Raw genomic sequence first — 16,871 nt, 5'->3', positions numbered from 1 at the left:
ATAATTTAATACAAAAATCAACTAGTCACAGTTCAACTTTAAATATTTAAATTTTCAGCTTTTTCCTTTTACAAATTTAAAGTGTAACAACACAAAACACTGCAAACCACAACACAGTAGTAGTGTTAAATATAAATTATAATATGAAAACAAAAAGAACATGCACATTCTCTGTCATATGGGTCTGCATTAATAAACTTTCTGAATCCTTTATCATCCGCAACTGAAAATAGTTGTGGATGATTACTATACCTTTCTAATGTGACTTTGTTGTCCCTGGATCTCTCTCTCTCTTCCTCCTGCTCTGTTCCTGTGCTACTGAGTGTAACTACCGCCCCTCCCCCCTCTTCCCAGCGTAAAGTACAAGGCTCGCGTGCGGAGTGAAGCGGAAAAAAGTGCGAGAGACAGGGTGAGAGAAAGAAAAAAAAAAACGGCTCGCGTCATTCACGTCAAAGATCCGGCTCTAAGAGCCATTTCGTTCGCGACAGACCCATCACTAATATGCAATGGAGGCCAGCCTGCTAGTGATGGGATTTCTGGCTTTTTTTTAGAGAACCGGCTCTTTCGGCTCGGCTCCCAACCGGCTCTTTAGGTTGTTTTGTTGCTTTAATTAATTAATTATCAACAACAATATAAAATTATGCACAAAAGGAATTAGTAATGTAAAAAGACGTGGTTTTCTTTATGTATGTTTGTATATAAATAGTTATGGGGGCCCCTAGAGACAAAGCACGTACAAACTCCAAAACACATTTCTAGCGTTAACTGAACTTCCAAAACAGAGCTACCTAGATCACTTAAATTACACAATCGAATGCATATGTCTATTGTTTTTGTATTAATACACAAACACTCATATATCTATACACACACACATATGTATATATGTATATATATATATTCAAATAATTAAAAAACAAAACAAAAACTTAATTTACCTATTACTACCACACACCCAATCCGATTGTTGGTACTTCTGGCTTGTGTAGCCACTAGGTAACAAAAGCTCAACATAGCCCCTAGCATCCTAGAGCACTTCCGTTGTGTTTTGGAGTTTGTACGTGCTCCAGAGTTTGTACGTTTTGGAGTAATAAATAAATTATAAAATACAAAAACCAACTATTTACATTTCATACATTTCAACTTTTAACTACTTAAATTTTAAGCTTTTTCCTTTTAAAAAATTTTAAAGTGAAACAACACAAAACACTGCAAACCACAACACAATTAAATATAAACTAAAATATGGGGGAAAAGGGGGAAAAAAAGAACGCCCAGATCTTTAATTAAGGGAAAGGTTGGCATTTAGAAATATTAATATCACACTCAACTGACTGTGTTTTATCTTCCCATTGCACTGATGGGTGGACAGTTCTTAGGTGCCTGTGCATGTTGTTTGTGGAGCCGGCTCTATATTATATCCTTTTCTTGTAGACTCTACACTCTGCCTTTGTTTTGTCAATAAGATTGAAATGGCTCCAGACTTTGCTTCTTTTCTTGGTGTCACTCATTTTCTTTACTGTACCTTTCCAATGTGACGGTGTTGTCTCTTGTTGTTGCTTCCGGCTCTCTTTCTTTCCCTCTCCCTCCTGCTCTTGTTGTGTGCTACTGCTGTTGCAACTACCGTACCCGCCCCCTCAGCTCAGCGCTGAGCAGAGGGGGGAGGGGCGTAAACGCAAGGCTGTGTTTGGCGTCTCTGCTCAGCGCAAACACAAGGGACTTGCAGCGTAAAGTGAAAAAAAGTGAAAGAGAGGGCAAGAGAAAGAAAAAAAACCCCCACGGCTCCCAATAAGGAGCCGGCTCGCATCGTTCGCTTCAAAGATCCGGCTCTAAGAACCATATCGTTCGCGACCGACCCATCACTACAGCCTGCTGCTGTATGCTTGGACCACCACTCTAATGGACAGGCCTCTGTACTGATGGTGGGCTCTCCAGTATCGATGTATCGAAGCACACTCGAAGCTGAGTATTCCTCCTGTTCTGAATCAAACTGACATAGGAGCCAATACAGCTAACCTTTTCTTTGGTGGTGACATGTTGTTGCTTCCACAAGTTTCTCTCCAGCAACCCTCTGTTCCTTGAGCATGTTGGCGACTGAGACCAAAACTTCACCTCTGTCAGCTCTGTGCATATACTTGAAGTCCTTGAATCGGGGTCCAGTGCAGTAGCAATTTTCAGTTATGCAATGTTGGTATTTTCTTTGTGTGTCTCCAGGTCTGTTCTGACTGAAGATCATGTAGGCAGGATCATCATTTGAGCTCTCCATGACCCAAGAGAGTTCACAAAAAGCAGGCAGAACCACAGAGCATGAAACATACTTTTTTCCTCCCAGAAGTTCAGTCTCATACCTGCAAAAGAAAAAATACAAAAGAAAAACATTTAAAATGAAAATGTAGTGCATTCATTTACTTCTATACGCACAAAAATGTCCTCTAAATATTCATGCTATATTTACACACACATACAGACGCTGTCACGGCGGGGTGCGCTGGTGTGAAGAATGAGGTAGACCCAGATGCAGACACGGTAGAGACAAAACGTAGTTTCAAAAATAAAGTGAGCCTTTATTGTGGCTGATTGCAGAAGAAAAACATGAAACTAGGGAAACTAAGGAGACTATGAACACTGTGCTAACAGAAGGCCGTGACACTCAGTGAAAGAACTATGACAAAACTATGAACACTGAGTAAACTAGGAAATACAGTGACACAGTGAGGTAAACCTATGAAAACTGTGGTGAGGTTAACAGACGATCTGACACTGACTGAGCGGAAACACACAGACTAAATACACATAAGGAATGATCAAGGGAAGTAGAATCACATGGGGAAAACAGCTGACAACAATTAACATAATGACAGGACACGTGAAACTAAATACAATAAACACAAAACACAAAGCTCTTTCAAAATAAAACAGGAAACCTAAGGAGACAGACATGACTTGAACTTGACAAACAAAGAAAACTTGGACATGAAACATGGCAGAATGTAACTAGATAAACTGAAATGAAACTAGACTAAAAAGAATAACAAAAACACCAAGAAACTCAGAATACTGGGTCACATGACCCAGGACCATGACAGACGCTATTTCTCTCTCACACACACAGTAAGAAATAAATGATGTAAAACCTTCCTGCAGGGTTTCAGTAGTGTTTCTAACATCTGCAGTTTGTCCATTTCAGCTGTAGTTGGCAATCTTGCAATCTTGGTGTTCTGTGTGGACATCCTTGAGTGTCTGCTGGTGTCTGCGGATAGTTTTCATCATGTCCAGAATTTAATTCCATCTAGTGGAAATGTTTTGTATAAGTGACTCTTTCTTTTGTTTGTGTAAGTTTGTTGCTGTTCAAATTCTGCAACTCTTGCTGGGCTGTGTTTAAAGTTGTTTAGTTGCTTTGCAATGTTCTGCACATGTTTCAGCAAAATGTCTCTCTTCTTCTGTTCTTCTGTTTTCAATACAGAAAAGAGACATTTTGTGAACACAGCTTCCGTTGTTCATCAGTACTCCACTTTAAACCTTAGGTAATTACAACTCGAGTATTCTTCTTGTGATGATGTGTCTTGAAGGAGGCTCATACATGTCTACATTTGTTGGGATCCTAAGAACATTCCTTTAGACCAATATCTTCGACAACACTAATTGGCCTACATTTTTTTAGCTATCCACTTTGGTATGGCGTTTGTTAGCTTGTCTTACTTTTGTTTATCTATACTTACATGCTTAGATGTCCTTACATACTGCATCCAACGTAGTCTGCTGAAGCCTCCTGCCACAGTATGTTTGGGTGTGTGATTTGCTAATATCAATACTGTGTAGTGCATTGAGTGATCCTTTAGACTTGAAGTACTCTGGTGACAGGAAAACTCTGCAAATAACTTTAGTGCTATCAACGCTGCAGTCAGGAACAGTTTTAAAATGAAAATGTCACAGACTTTCAAAATAATAATGATTTTGAAAAACTGCTTTAATGTGCGGTAAAATAATTGTTAATTAATTGGGATGTGCAATTAGTTGACTAGGCAACTAATTACTTACTAGTGATTTAATCTAACTGTTAAAATTGTTGTTAATGTTAAAATTTTAATTGATGCCTAAAACTGGTAAATTATTATGTCCTAAATGTTATGCAGCCCTCTGCCACCATATGGCGCATGGTTGTTGAGAAACCAAATCTAGGCCTTATCTTTGTAGTGTTAACCTTGTTAACACTATTAGAATGAGATTGCAGATACAAGTGGAAGTGAATGGGCTCTCCCTTAGCAGTTGAGTGAAGAGTTCCCTCATCCCTCATTCTCAGGTAAAGCTGCTACTTCTCCTCAAAAGGAGATGGCTGTCATTCCTGGGCATGGTGTAAGGGCATGTCATACTGAGAGGAGGTCCCACGGTGGACCTAGGACACGCTGGAGAGATTACATTTATCGGCTGGGCCTGGGAAAGGAGGACGTGGCGAGGGGGAAGTCTTCAGATAAGTGGGGGAAAATGGCTGGATGATTTATTGTTTTGATATTTTTAAATGTTATTAAAGTGGTTGTAATGAATTTTCTAACATTTTTCATAACGCATGGCACGATATGCCACACTTCTCAGTCACAGTTTATTTATTTTTCAAATGTTGCTGTTTTGTCATATTTTAGTTATTTTATTATTTTAGTAATACGTGAGCTGTAGTAACATGTTTTAATATCGTATATAACATTGGTTTATTTTAAGTGTTTTTCTTCTTTGTTGTCTGTTTGGAGTATAGCGTGAAATGTTGATGATGCGCAATGCGGGGTGCTGCACAGTTAAATTGCACGTCTTAATTAAATTGCACATCCTAATTTAACGTTTTAGAGTAGTTGGTTAGTCACCTTTTTTTCTTTAGTTGAGTAGTAAATAGTGTGTTAATGTGCCTAGCCCATATATATGTATATATATAGAGAGAGAGACATACATGTATAAAAGTATAGATTTAATTTTGTTTGATAATTGATATTGAAACAGATTTTTAATCAGGTTGCCACAGTTATTGTTGCGTTAGTTCTTAGTTGCATTGCACTGCATCTTGTGACATTAAAAGTTACACTTAAAGCTATTAGGAGTGGCTCATGGTCAAAGAAGACATTAATTTGACCTTAATTATCTCCATCCATTTATTCTCTTACCACATTAATTTCACCTTCTTCTGTCCCTCCCTCACTCCTCCTGCACTGCTCCATGGCTGGTGCTACCAAAGGCACCCTCCTGTGACTGCTAGGGCTTATTGCTAGTTGTTGCAATACTACTGTTGACAGCAGAGTAGCAGCAGCAGCCCTAACGGCTAACATGTTGCTTAATTTGACATATTTTACTGCATGGATTTTATTTTGTCTTAGCTTTTCACGAACCTCCCACTCACACAAGTGAACTTCTTGTGTGGACTCCCTCTTTGTTACCTACTTTGAGCCAGTTAATGACAACACACACGCACACACAGACACAAACACACACAGAATGAGAGAGATAATGGTCTCATAAGTCAGTAAGCACAGCTGCTGGCAAGGTCAAGTTTAATTTATGGATGCACTTTGGCACTTCTAGTTTAGCCTCTGCATCTCTTCCATTCTGACGTTCTCTTCTTTTCTTTCCCTTTTCCTCCCTTTCTGAGTCCATCCTGTACCTGCCCTGCTGTCCTGTCACGCTCCTCCATCCCTCTCTCTTGCATGGTTGGGCTTATGAATTGCTCAAGCCCTTCAATGAATATCAATGCAAGAGCTTGGATATTTTATGAAAATAAACTGTTTACTGAGACTGTCTCCTTTGGCTTTATGGGAGGTTGGCAACGGCTGAATTGAGTGCTGCCTCATTCCCAAGCATGGATGAAATAAGCTGGTTCAATGCTAAATAGGATTCAGGTCAGTAAGAGTCTGTGGCCAGCCAGATCTGTCATACAGGTTTAGAGCAACATTCTCATTTCAGAAACCACACAACAAAGTGTGGAATATTTTTTTTTACCAAGGGCGTTCTCACATCTGCAGCTTTACATATTTACACTTGGCTGGGACTTGAATGGGGTCTTAAAGAGGGTAATCTCTTTAATCAAGAAGGAGTCCACTAATTGCCAAGGTCAATAAATGACTGGTTTCCAGCACAACACAGATTGTAATACAAACTCTAGATAAGGGCAACACAACTAGCACTCACAGGGGTTCAGACAGTATTTTACTAACCATAACAATAATTACCAAGCAATAGAAGGTAATTTATTTTTGTTAGCAAATAATATAATATAATATCTAATATTAGGTAACAGTCAGTTTTATCTTTCAAAGTCTAGATTCTAGACAAAAGGGATGAATTGATAGATGGATATTGGTATTATACTGATAATCAGGTATGAGGATAAATAGACTAGCGAGCTGTTGTATGTATAACAGTGCAGATATCAACACAGTTGTGTACAAGTAGCTAGATGCCCTTTGAAGGAGCGAAGAGCTTTACTTTACACAGCCTCCATTTAAAGGTTTGGTGAAATGGGTGACACTGGGAGCCCATGAACATCTGATATTTAATGAGAATAAAAAGGACTGAAAAAATGAGACCACGTCAAAGAACACAAACTGATGACAGTCTTGTACATGTGTCTTCTAGAGCAGGGGGACCTTCCTGGTACTGCAACAAATTCAATCCATTTGGCATACCTCAGCTTTTTGTTTCCCCTCCTTAAAATGCTTTTTGACAGCTGCTCTTCCACAAAGAACATTTGTGATGAGGCTTCAGACAGGTAGTAGATAGATCAACTGAAGGCTCAGATGAATTTCTTAGGTCATGTCTTTGTTAAATTTTTCCCATTTCTTAAGGACATGATTTCCAGATATTGTTCATCTGTTGTCGATTTGTTTGTAGGTCTACCAAATCTTCTTTTTCCCTCCACTAAAATGAAACTAATAACTCTTTGAGAATCACTGTGTTGGTGGAAAAATACTATTATGTGCTTGTCAAACTCTTTGCTGTCTTTATGTGTACACACAACACTGGTTTATCCTTATATAAACCTTTATGTGCCTTTTGTCTTGAATGATACACAAGTGCTTGTTTTATATCTGGAATTATACATAAGTAAAATGTTAAATAACTTGACAAACAACAATAGCAAAAACAAACTTTCCTATTAAAATGGTAAATTAGATGAGTCTGAAGCTGCATCCAATGTAAATGGTAAATGGACTGCTTCTTATATAGCGCTTTTCTACTCTCACTGAGCACTCAAAGCGCTTTATACAACTCGTGCATTCACCCAAACATACCCATTCACACAAGCACTTTATCTAAGGTGACCTGCTACAGCCACCCCAATGTCCAAAGCCAACCTTTCTAAGATCATCAAAAATCCTAGAGAACTGCTTTTAAAGACCACTTTAAACAATTCCAAAAGGTCTGACTCCCTGGAAGCAAAATATAAAGAAATGATGGGTGGCTCAAAAATTTTGCACAGTACTGTATAGATATCTGTAGCACTTCACAAGTCAAACTCCCACCTCTACTACTTGTAGTCAGGCATTCTAGCTATTCTACATTTCTTGTTTTCATGTTGCTCCTTGTGTTATTCATTTTCTTTTCCTTCTATTTGTATGAGCTTGTGGTATGTTTGGGGATTTTGTCTTTTGCTTAACCTTGCCTGGTTTGTATGCTTTGCTGCCTGCCTTGATGTGTATGACCCATGTCCGTTTTTGGAATAAAAAGTTAGATATTTTAAATAACACACCCAGCAACCCAGCAAGAAAAGTGTTTCCTGTGTTTGTCACAAACAGTTATATAGATAACTCCCGCAATAAACAAGGGACCACTGTATATATAGGGACCACTGCAAAGAGGGGCTAAGGCATTTGTGAATTTTGACTGCCTGATGAACTGAGGAGCTACATCCTGGTCACACTGAACTACAATTCCTTTAGCCCTCCACCCAAACTAACTCAGAGGGCAACCTCCATAAGGCCCACATCTATTCCTGCATCTGGGTTGACTGACAACAATACCTCTTGGATTACTGTTCTTCCAAAAGCATTTCCCAAGGCCCCAGAGACTCATTCACTGCTTACCTCCCCAGAGAGCACATTGCAAGAGGTAACCTTTGGTCCCCACTTCTTGTTTTTGAGTCTGTGCTAACCTCTAAAACTGCTGTTGTGACTCACAGCCTTTCCCCTTCACTCCACAGTAAAATCGTCGCCAGTGTCACGTTCCCCAGTATAGCTGGTTTCACATTAATTAGAAAAAGCAGGTCACTGCCACTAACTGCTTTAAATGAAACTAACGTCATTTTCACATAATTTTTTCAAATAATTAAACTAAGTCATTAATTTAGTACTACCTTGGTACTACCTACCTTGTCAAAGTGTAAAGTGGCAATAGCTGACTGTGGCTTGCTTTGTAGGCTACTGTGTTGTTCAATGATGCAGTTCTGGAAACTAGAATTACTTGCTTTGATTACAATAATATGATAAAACAGATATTTTAATGGAGAAAATTTGCATGCACTGCATTACTTTAACAAGGAAATTAATTATGTTATGGTTCACCAAGTTCTGGAGCCAGTGGTAAAACTATTTTCTTCAAATCAAATCAGCACTGTTGAGGTGTGTGTGTGTAGTTTCTGATCAAAAGTTAATCAGCTTTGTAGAAGTTTTGATATTTTTTATGATGTCCATCTGACTAACTTCCCAACTTCTAACTTCCCAACATCTATCTATACATACATTTTCTTCCACTTATACAATTCAGGGTTGCAAGGTGGCCCAAGTGAGGTACACCCCGAACAGATCACTATGCGAGCACACAGAGGCAAACAATGATTCGTGGTCATTAGGTTTACTGGCCATTTATAATTTGCCAGTAAACCTAATGTCTTGAGAGAGCCCATGGAGGCACATGGGGAGCTTGCAAACTAGACACAGAATGGCCACAGCTGGTTGTAAGTGCCGTCGTTACCACTGTAACCTTATAGTAAAAGGTCCAGGGAATACAACTCTCCAGTACATGGTAGTATAGTGGTATGCAAAATTTGGGGCATCCCTGATAATTTTCATGATTTTTCTTCATAAATCATTGGTTGTTTGGATCAGCAATTTAAGCAATATATCATATAGCAGATGAACAAAATTATATTTGAGAAGTGAAATAAAGTTTATAGGATTTACAAAAAGTGTGCAATAGTTACTTAAACAAAATAGACAGTTGTATAAATTTGGGCACCCTTGCCATTTAATGATTTTAATACCTTTAGCACTAATTATTGGAACACAAAATTTGTTTGGTAAGCTCACTGATCCTTGATCTACACACACAGGTGAATCCAATCATGAGAAAGGGTATTTAAGTTGGCCAGTTACACTGTGCATCATTCAACTATTCAGCCCACTTTGCACAAGGAGATGCTGTATGGGAGAGTAATGCAGAATAAGCCTTTTCTGCACACATGCCACAAACAGAGTGGCTTGAGGTATGCTAAAGCACATTTGGACAAGCCAGCTTCATTTTGGAATAAGGTGCTGTGGACTGATGAAACTAAAATTGAGTTATTTGGACATAACAAGAGGAAACAGAACACAGCATTCCAAGAGAAAGACTTGCTACCCACAGTAAAATTTGAGGTTGAGGGTCCCATGGATTCCAGTCAATATCAGCAGATTCTTTTAATTCAACTCAATTCAATTTTATTTATATAGCCAAATGACAACAACAGTCGCCTCAAGGCACTTTATATTGTAAGGTATATATCTACAATAATACAGAGAGCAATGTTCAAGAATCAGTGACAAAGTTGAAGTTCTGCCGGAGCTGGATATTTCAACCAGACAATGGCCCTAAACACTGCTCAAAATTTACTAATGCAATCATGCAGAGGAACAAGTACAATGTTCTGGAATGGCCATCTCCAGACCTGAATATTGAAAAAATTGAAAATCTATGGTGGATTTATCTGTTGGGGTGCCCAAATTTATGCACCTGCCTAATTTTGTTTAGGTAACTATTGCACACTTTCTATAAATCCTATAAACTTAATTTCACTTAAATATCATTGTGTTCATTTGCTATATGATATAATTAGATGACACTGCTGATTTATGAAGGAAAATCATGAAAATTATCAGGGATGCCCAAACTTTTGCATATCGCTGTAAATGGGTCACCAGTAACCTCACTGATGTTAGTTGCATTATTTTTTAACACGAATAAAGAGATCAGTGTGTATTCCGTCTTCGTCAGTCTCATGGTAGTAGCATTAGCCAAAAGTTGAAGAAATAAAACAGACTACATAAAAAGAAACCTGTTGCAATTTAGGTCTTTTTGGGTTCTTTTTTTGGGGGGGGGGGGGTTGCCAGTCTACAAGAGCTGGGCAGAGGGTGCAGTCTTCCAATAGTCTGGAAAGACTGACATAGTCCTATTTGGTTGGTCGATGCAATGCTTTAGGCCAACTCCAATGAAATTGAACCTGCTCTCCAGTGTTACTGCAACAAGGATTTTGGAAGTGATAACAGAAGGAAGAGGGTTGTTCAACCACCTCAACATCCATTAAAGAGAAACAATCAGGACAACATCTGGACATTAAATTAGGCCTTAATTTTGGTGTTTAATTAGTAAATGAAGAGTTGGGGTTGTGGGGGAATTAAGATCCAAAAAAGTATGATTCCAAAAAAAGTAATTCTCACTCACAACTTTCTCTTTGTGCCCAGACTTCTAGGCCTTTGCCTTCCAGACCTTTGTCTACAGTTGACACAACATAAAATAATAAAATTTATACTAATGTCTATGAAGTCATTGGATCACACAACAGCTTGCTAAGTGTATACACATGTGTGCGTTTAGGTTGAAACTATTTCCTAAGCCCTGTTGTTTATAAGAGGTTAACAGAGTATATTACAGTTAGGCTGGGGAAAAAAAATCATCGTTGCTTCATTGTTTACATTTCAGATACAAGTGACTGATGTCCCTGTTGCTGTGTCTCTTCTCTCCCCCTTTAGCACAGCCAAATCCACCAAAAATTCATGAAGGATGGTGGGCATACAAGGAGGTGGTGCAGGGGAGCTTTGTTCCAGGTATGCTTCAAAACTGTGTGCAGCACTTTGATGCATATAGTTTTCACAATACAGATTTTCCTGCATGTACTTTAAATATAATATATATAGTGCACATGTATAGTGTGTGTTTGATCCAGAAGTCAGTGATTACTACACATTTAAGATTACATCGGGCAACGTTGCCCTTCTCTCACAGCTAACACGTCTTTTTGATTGATAGCAGCTCACTGATCCTCCCAACTTTTCCATCTTGTTTTGTATCTGCATGCCAATTATTTCCCAGAGATTGTATTTTCTGCTTAGCTTAGGTGCTTTTGAGTTGTGTACATTAGTGTGTGTGTAGATGATGCAATCTCTGTCTTTATGAGGACTAAATGTCTGCATGCAAAAAGAGCAATTAGGAAAATTTAAATAGAGGACATTTAATTTCTACTCTTGTACTAGCATCAAAGCGAACTTTACCTGAAGGTTAAATGTGAGCAGTGAATCTTTACACGATGAAAGTGGAAGTATTAAGGAGCAATTAGAGGTAACTCGCCCTAAGGCTGTTTTGTCAACTCCCTGTTACTCATGAGGTATCCGCTGGTGTCAATACCCTGACAAACTTGCCACTGCAATATCAGCTGGCAAGAGATAATGGTCCCTTTTTACAGAAAATTTAAAGACTGAGTTTGAAGGGCAGGCAGTGCTTTTGCAAAGGTTTAAAATCCCAGAGACTGGATTGGTGCACTTTCTGGTCCTGGAATCTTTGTGCTTTTTTTTTTGCCTTCCCTTGTTCATTATATTTTCTGGCCAGTGTAATAGGCTGGTGCATCGGGTACCTGATACCAAAGAAAACCTGCTGTATATCTGGGCCACAGCGTGGTATCTAAAAATTCTCTCTTGTTGTGCATACAATAACATAACAGTTACCAGTGTACAGTTACTGTGTAACCTACATACACATTCACAGGTCATAGTTTCAAGACAGCTAAAATGCTGCTTACACTTGTTTCACAAGCTGTGAAGTTATTACAAATCCTAGACTGCTGCTGGATTGGATGGGTTTCTGCTCATCATTTCAAAATCTATTTTTGTTGAAAGGCATATATTATCATAGGAAAATTAGTAATAGATATTGATTTGGATATTGTATAGCAAGGATAGACAGATATGATAAAACTTTATTAAGTGTTCAGTGAGGGTATAATAAGAAAAACAAAATTGGTTGTGATTTGAGGTTTTGCAGAATTCTCCAATATTTCTCTCCGTGTATGAAGATGAAAATGTCATGATTTCAAATCACTCAAACGGATTCAGTAGCGTAATAAGGTAGCAGGACACTGCAGTATGTATCCTGTGAAGAAAGTTCTGATGGCCACTGTTCACATTTCAGCTATATATAGTTATATTGCGATTATCAAAGAGAAAACTTAGGAGGAAATGTTATTTTGGATTGCATAATCATCTGACAGGAGTTCTTAACAAAAGTAGCAGTTTGTATGTTTGATTGACAGTCGAATTATTGTTGTTGAAAAAGAAATGGAAATACTACTTCGACCTCACAGGGAAAAACAGTAATATCAATGCAAAGCTCATCTCAGGTTTGAAATAGTGCTATCAGCGTTCTGAACCCTCTTCCCTTCTTTTCACCTGTTAATAACCCATTTCACTTTGCTGAAACACTTCTCTGTGGAGGTCAAAAACTGTGGCCCAGCATATTGGAACATTTGCACCCCAAGGTTAGCAAAGCAGATGTAATCACGTTTTCAGGCCTGGTTGACCTTTAGAATATTGCACAACTTTTCAGTGTACTCTCAATTAGCTTTAAATTTGATAAAGGTCAGATAAAACTCCAGGTATTGCATCAGTTTCCGCTTTGCGTTTACCTTTTGTTTCTTTGCCATGTCCTTACATTTGACTCCTTCAGTTAAAAGTTGTGTAATGTGTCATCAGCATCACTCACTGCACTTCCAGAAAAAAGGTTACAATAAAAGTCCATTTCTATGATCTACATGAATCTACCTACTAGAGCAAATTATTGTTTTTCTTTTTTTAGAAAACCAAAAAGGCAAATATATGTTCCCAAGTAGTAAAAAGTTGCATCCAAATGTTAAAGTGCAATTAGCAGACAGTGTTCAGAAAGAAATTATGATATAAATTTTGATGCAAAAGTTACCACTTTTTGAAAGTCCTTTGAAAATGCAAATCGATTTTCAAATATCCTGTATCTTATTTTGCCCCTTATTTTTTGCGTTAGGGCAACTGTTATGATTTGACAAATACATAAATAAAATACAATTGAACAGAAAATTAAATTAAAAGTTCATTTTTGTATCATTGTATAGCGTTCAAAACTGGTGTCCATAAGATACAAAGCATAGGGGTACTTATTTGGGAACTTGAGAATTACATTGCCCCAGTTATAAGCCATTGTACCTCTAAAGACACTATAAGGTAATTTATTTTGTGTTCTTCTTTCTGTAGCAAAGACTTGAGGGCTCAAACAATTCTTCCATTATTACATCTTTGGATTATGCTTCTTAGTTTATTCATTTTGGTATAATTAATGAATAAGCGTGCTTCATTTAATTTGTGTGCCATTTAGTTTTTGTCTGTGATCATATTATTCAGCTGAATTTGAATTAACATAGCAACAAGGTTTTTTTTGTGCTGTAAAAACAATAACCACCATTAAAGTTATTAGAATTCTAAATGACCAAAATAAAAATTGCTCAGAAAAGCAGAGCCTCAGTTCTAGTCTATGTTTATCTTAGAGCACAGGCATGAGCAGAATTTTTGGTATGCTAAAAATATCATACAAATTAGATCCTGCTCACCCAGTTGCAAATCCTTTGTTTTTGAGTGTATGAGTTTTCATATCCATCTAATTTTTATGTATTAATGCAAGACTATTAGACAGTGGCTCTAGTGGCAATACATACCAAGGATGACTTGGGTATTTGAATCTTTCGGGGTTTCTTGATCTTAACAATGTTAAGAAGGAGTGTTAGTGTGTGATTTGTTTTATAAAGTGGTTCTTTTAAGTAAATCTTTTTCATTGGACTTAAATCCAAATCTATGTGAAGGTTTCAAAAATACCTGGATTGATGTAACATTGCTATCATAGACATAGCTGCACCAATAAACTATGACTGCAAACCTGATATTTAAAAACTAATATCTATAACTTTTTACTAGAGGTGGGGAGATTGATCTAAATATTGATAATACTTTACTGGTATCAGATATTGGCTAAATACTAGTGCATCGATACTTTGTTTCTATCCTCTAAGTTTAATATGTAGCACACTGAATTATATTAAATAATTGTTTTGAGAAATATGCAGTAAGAATTTATTGTTTTTAAGAAAAGTAAGAGCCACATATGAGGATATTCGTTTAACATTTTGATAGAACAGTAGCAGTATAATGTCCTCGTAAGTGGCTATCAGGCCCTTGTAGAGCAAAATTGAGTATTTTGGTCTAAATAACCCAAAATGTGATGTCCACATATGTAGACGCCAGGCCCTAGGAGGTTAATGTGCTTCAGGGACTAGGAGAAGCCCAATACAAAACACATAGAATGCTTATCACAGGCAGCCAACCTAATACAGTGAGCTGTTGGCTGGCAGTGTTTCAGAGTTTTGGTCACATTTCTATTTAGATATCAGTCTATCGTGAAAACATTTACATTTTCTGTAATATCACATGTCACACACAAAAAAAAAAAACCTGTCTTCTTTTAGCTACTCGCTTTAGTAGTTGCCACAGTGTATCATCTGCCTCCATCTAACTCTGTCACTAGCATCCTGTGTCACACCAATCCTCTGCATGTCCTCTGTCACTACATCCATGAACATTCTCTGTGGTCTTTAACATTGTCTGTAACTTTCTCCAGTATATCCACCCCACATCTCTAAACATCTCCAAGCTGGCATCACGTCCTCCTTGCTAATATGCTGCACCCTCTGATTCACTAACTGTCCTCCTGTCTCTCATTTTCTTCATTCACGAACTCCCTAGAGTACCGCTTTCACTTTCTCTACACAATGTCTTCACTTATTAAAGTATTTCCATCTCTAACCATAATAGCTCTAATGTGCTGAACATCCTTTCCAGCTATATTTAAAGTCCCTGCTTATACCTGCATACTCCTGCCTGTCTTTCAGTGCAGTAATTGTGTTACTAATTGACAGTAACACAATTTCCACAAGCAACCCTTTGGCAAACAGCACAACAGCCCCGACTGATCTAGTATGGAAATCTCATTGAGAATTTGCATATTTGATTTTGCAAAGGTTTTATGCAGGGGCTCTTGGTGATGTCACCCTCGACATTTATCAGCACAAGGATTACACTGGCTTGTGGCCTCAACGTGCCTGGCAGCAGACGCACTCCAATCCCAACTTGTCAAACTACAGGGCCCACATACAGGAAGCCTGTTTCAGCTCTCAGTTAAAAAGTCAAATTCTCTGATCCTATGAGTCTTACCCAGCAGGTAATGCAGAGTTCAGATGGAGCTGATGTGGGTGAAGGGACTCGCCAAATCATAACTACCTCGAAATCATCCAGGTGTCTTCCCTACTAACACTGATAAGATAAGCAAACCTGAGTAGCCTTGCAGGTCAAATCTAATCAGTCCCACCTGTTTATGGATTTATTTTAGAGGCCTGGACAGTAAGCCTCAAGATCTTATAATATAAAGTAACCTGTAACCTGCTATTTGCACTTTAAAAGAAATAATACTGAGATTTTTACCTTTACTATTTCACAAAAGTTTAAAAATTGAATGTCCACAATTTAGATTTTAATTGCAGGAAATTTTATTATAGCGATTTAGCAGGAGCAGAGCAAAAGCAAAATCAAAAGTCATAATTACAAAATCAATAATCAAATCACCTGAACTATACTATATCTAATTAAACTTCTCTGAGCTAATGCTGATTTTGTTTGCCTAAAGGTGCACTTATCACAACCAAGAGAAAAACGGCATCCCCTGGGCATTTAGTAGAAGTACGATGTAAACTGAAATCCTTCGGAATTAACCATCTAACATGGCAAAAATGAACAGAGAGGATGTATTTGTATCTGTTGTATCTATCTGTTGTATTTTCCAACTTCTTCACTTAATTTGTATCCATGTCTGCCCTTTCTCTCCCCCTATCTTACTGGATGTCACATCTTCTGAAATGACATCTAACCTCCCTCCTGAGGACATCCAGCTGTGTTATTACATCTGATCACCCAATTACATGATTTAACACAAAGTTTAAACTTTAAAATTGCTTCATTACATGTTCTTCGTCATTTCTGACAGAAATGATAAAAGTATATTTAGATTTTTTTTTCTTTGATTAAGAATAAAATGCTTTATTATTAGGAAATAGGGAAAAGTTCTGTTTTAGCACTTTGATCATTTTTAATCACATAAAGACCTTTTACCCTCTCTCAGCTATGAGGACAAGAGGCAGGGGGGACTTCAGTCACTCTCAACCTCACCTGGCAAACTAAATAATCTATTACATGGATTATATCTATATTCAAAATATACAAGATAATAGTTGGCATATACTCAGTTAATAGGATTAGCCACAGGGGGTGTACAACCTTAGTGTTTTCCCATCTATTGCTGTGCATTCATTGATTTTTCCAGCATGTACCATGAGCTCATTTAAACCAGCGGTCTCCAACCTTTTTCGCGCCACGGACCGGTTTGTGCCCGACAATATTTTCACAGACCGGCGTTTAAGGTGTCGCGGATAAATACAACAAAATAAAACTAGCACCGGTACCGAAAAAAATAAGATTTATTCATAACATACGAAAAAAAGACCCAGGAAAACCGAGTTAACG

The 16,871-nt window shown here is 37.8% G+C and overlaps 1 protein-coding gene across 1 annotated transcript in view; it reads left to right on the top strand.

Annotated features, from left to right (window-relative positions):
* Positions 1-16,871, top strand: part of ca10a (carbonic anhydrase 10 (inactive)a) — a 314,556-nt gene that overhangs the window by 36,172 nt on the left and 261,513 nt on the right. Inside the window, exon 2 of the mRNA XM_084938446.1 lies at positions 10,980-11,054. Within this exon, the coding sequence (XP_084794572.1) occupies positions 10,980-11,054 (75 nt within the window). The remainder of the gene's footprint in view (positions 1-10,979; positions 11,055-16,871) is intronic.

This window comes from Perissodus microlepis, chromosome 8, assembly GCF_051167445.1.
Source record: "Perissodus microlepis isolate ML-2025 ecotype Zambia chromosome 8, ASM5116744v1, whole genome shotgun sequence".
NCBI lineage: Eukaryota > Metazoa > Chordata > Actinopteri > Cichliformes > Cichlidae > Perissodus > Perissodus microlepis.
Note: the sequence above shows the minus strand (reverse complement) of the source record. Positions and strands in the feature narration are given on the sequence as shown.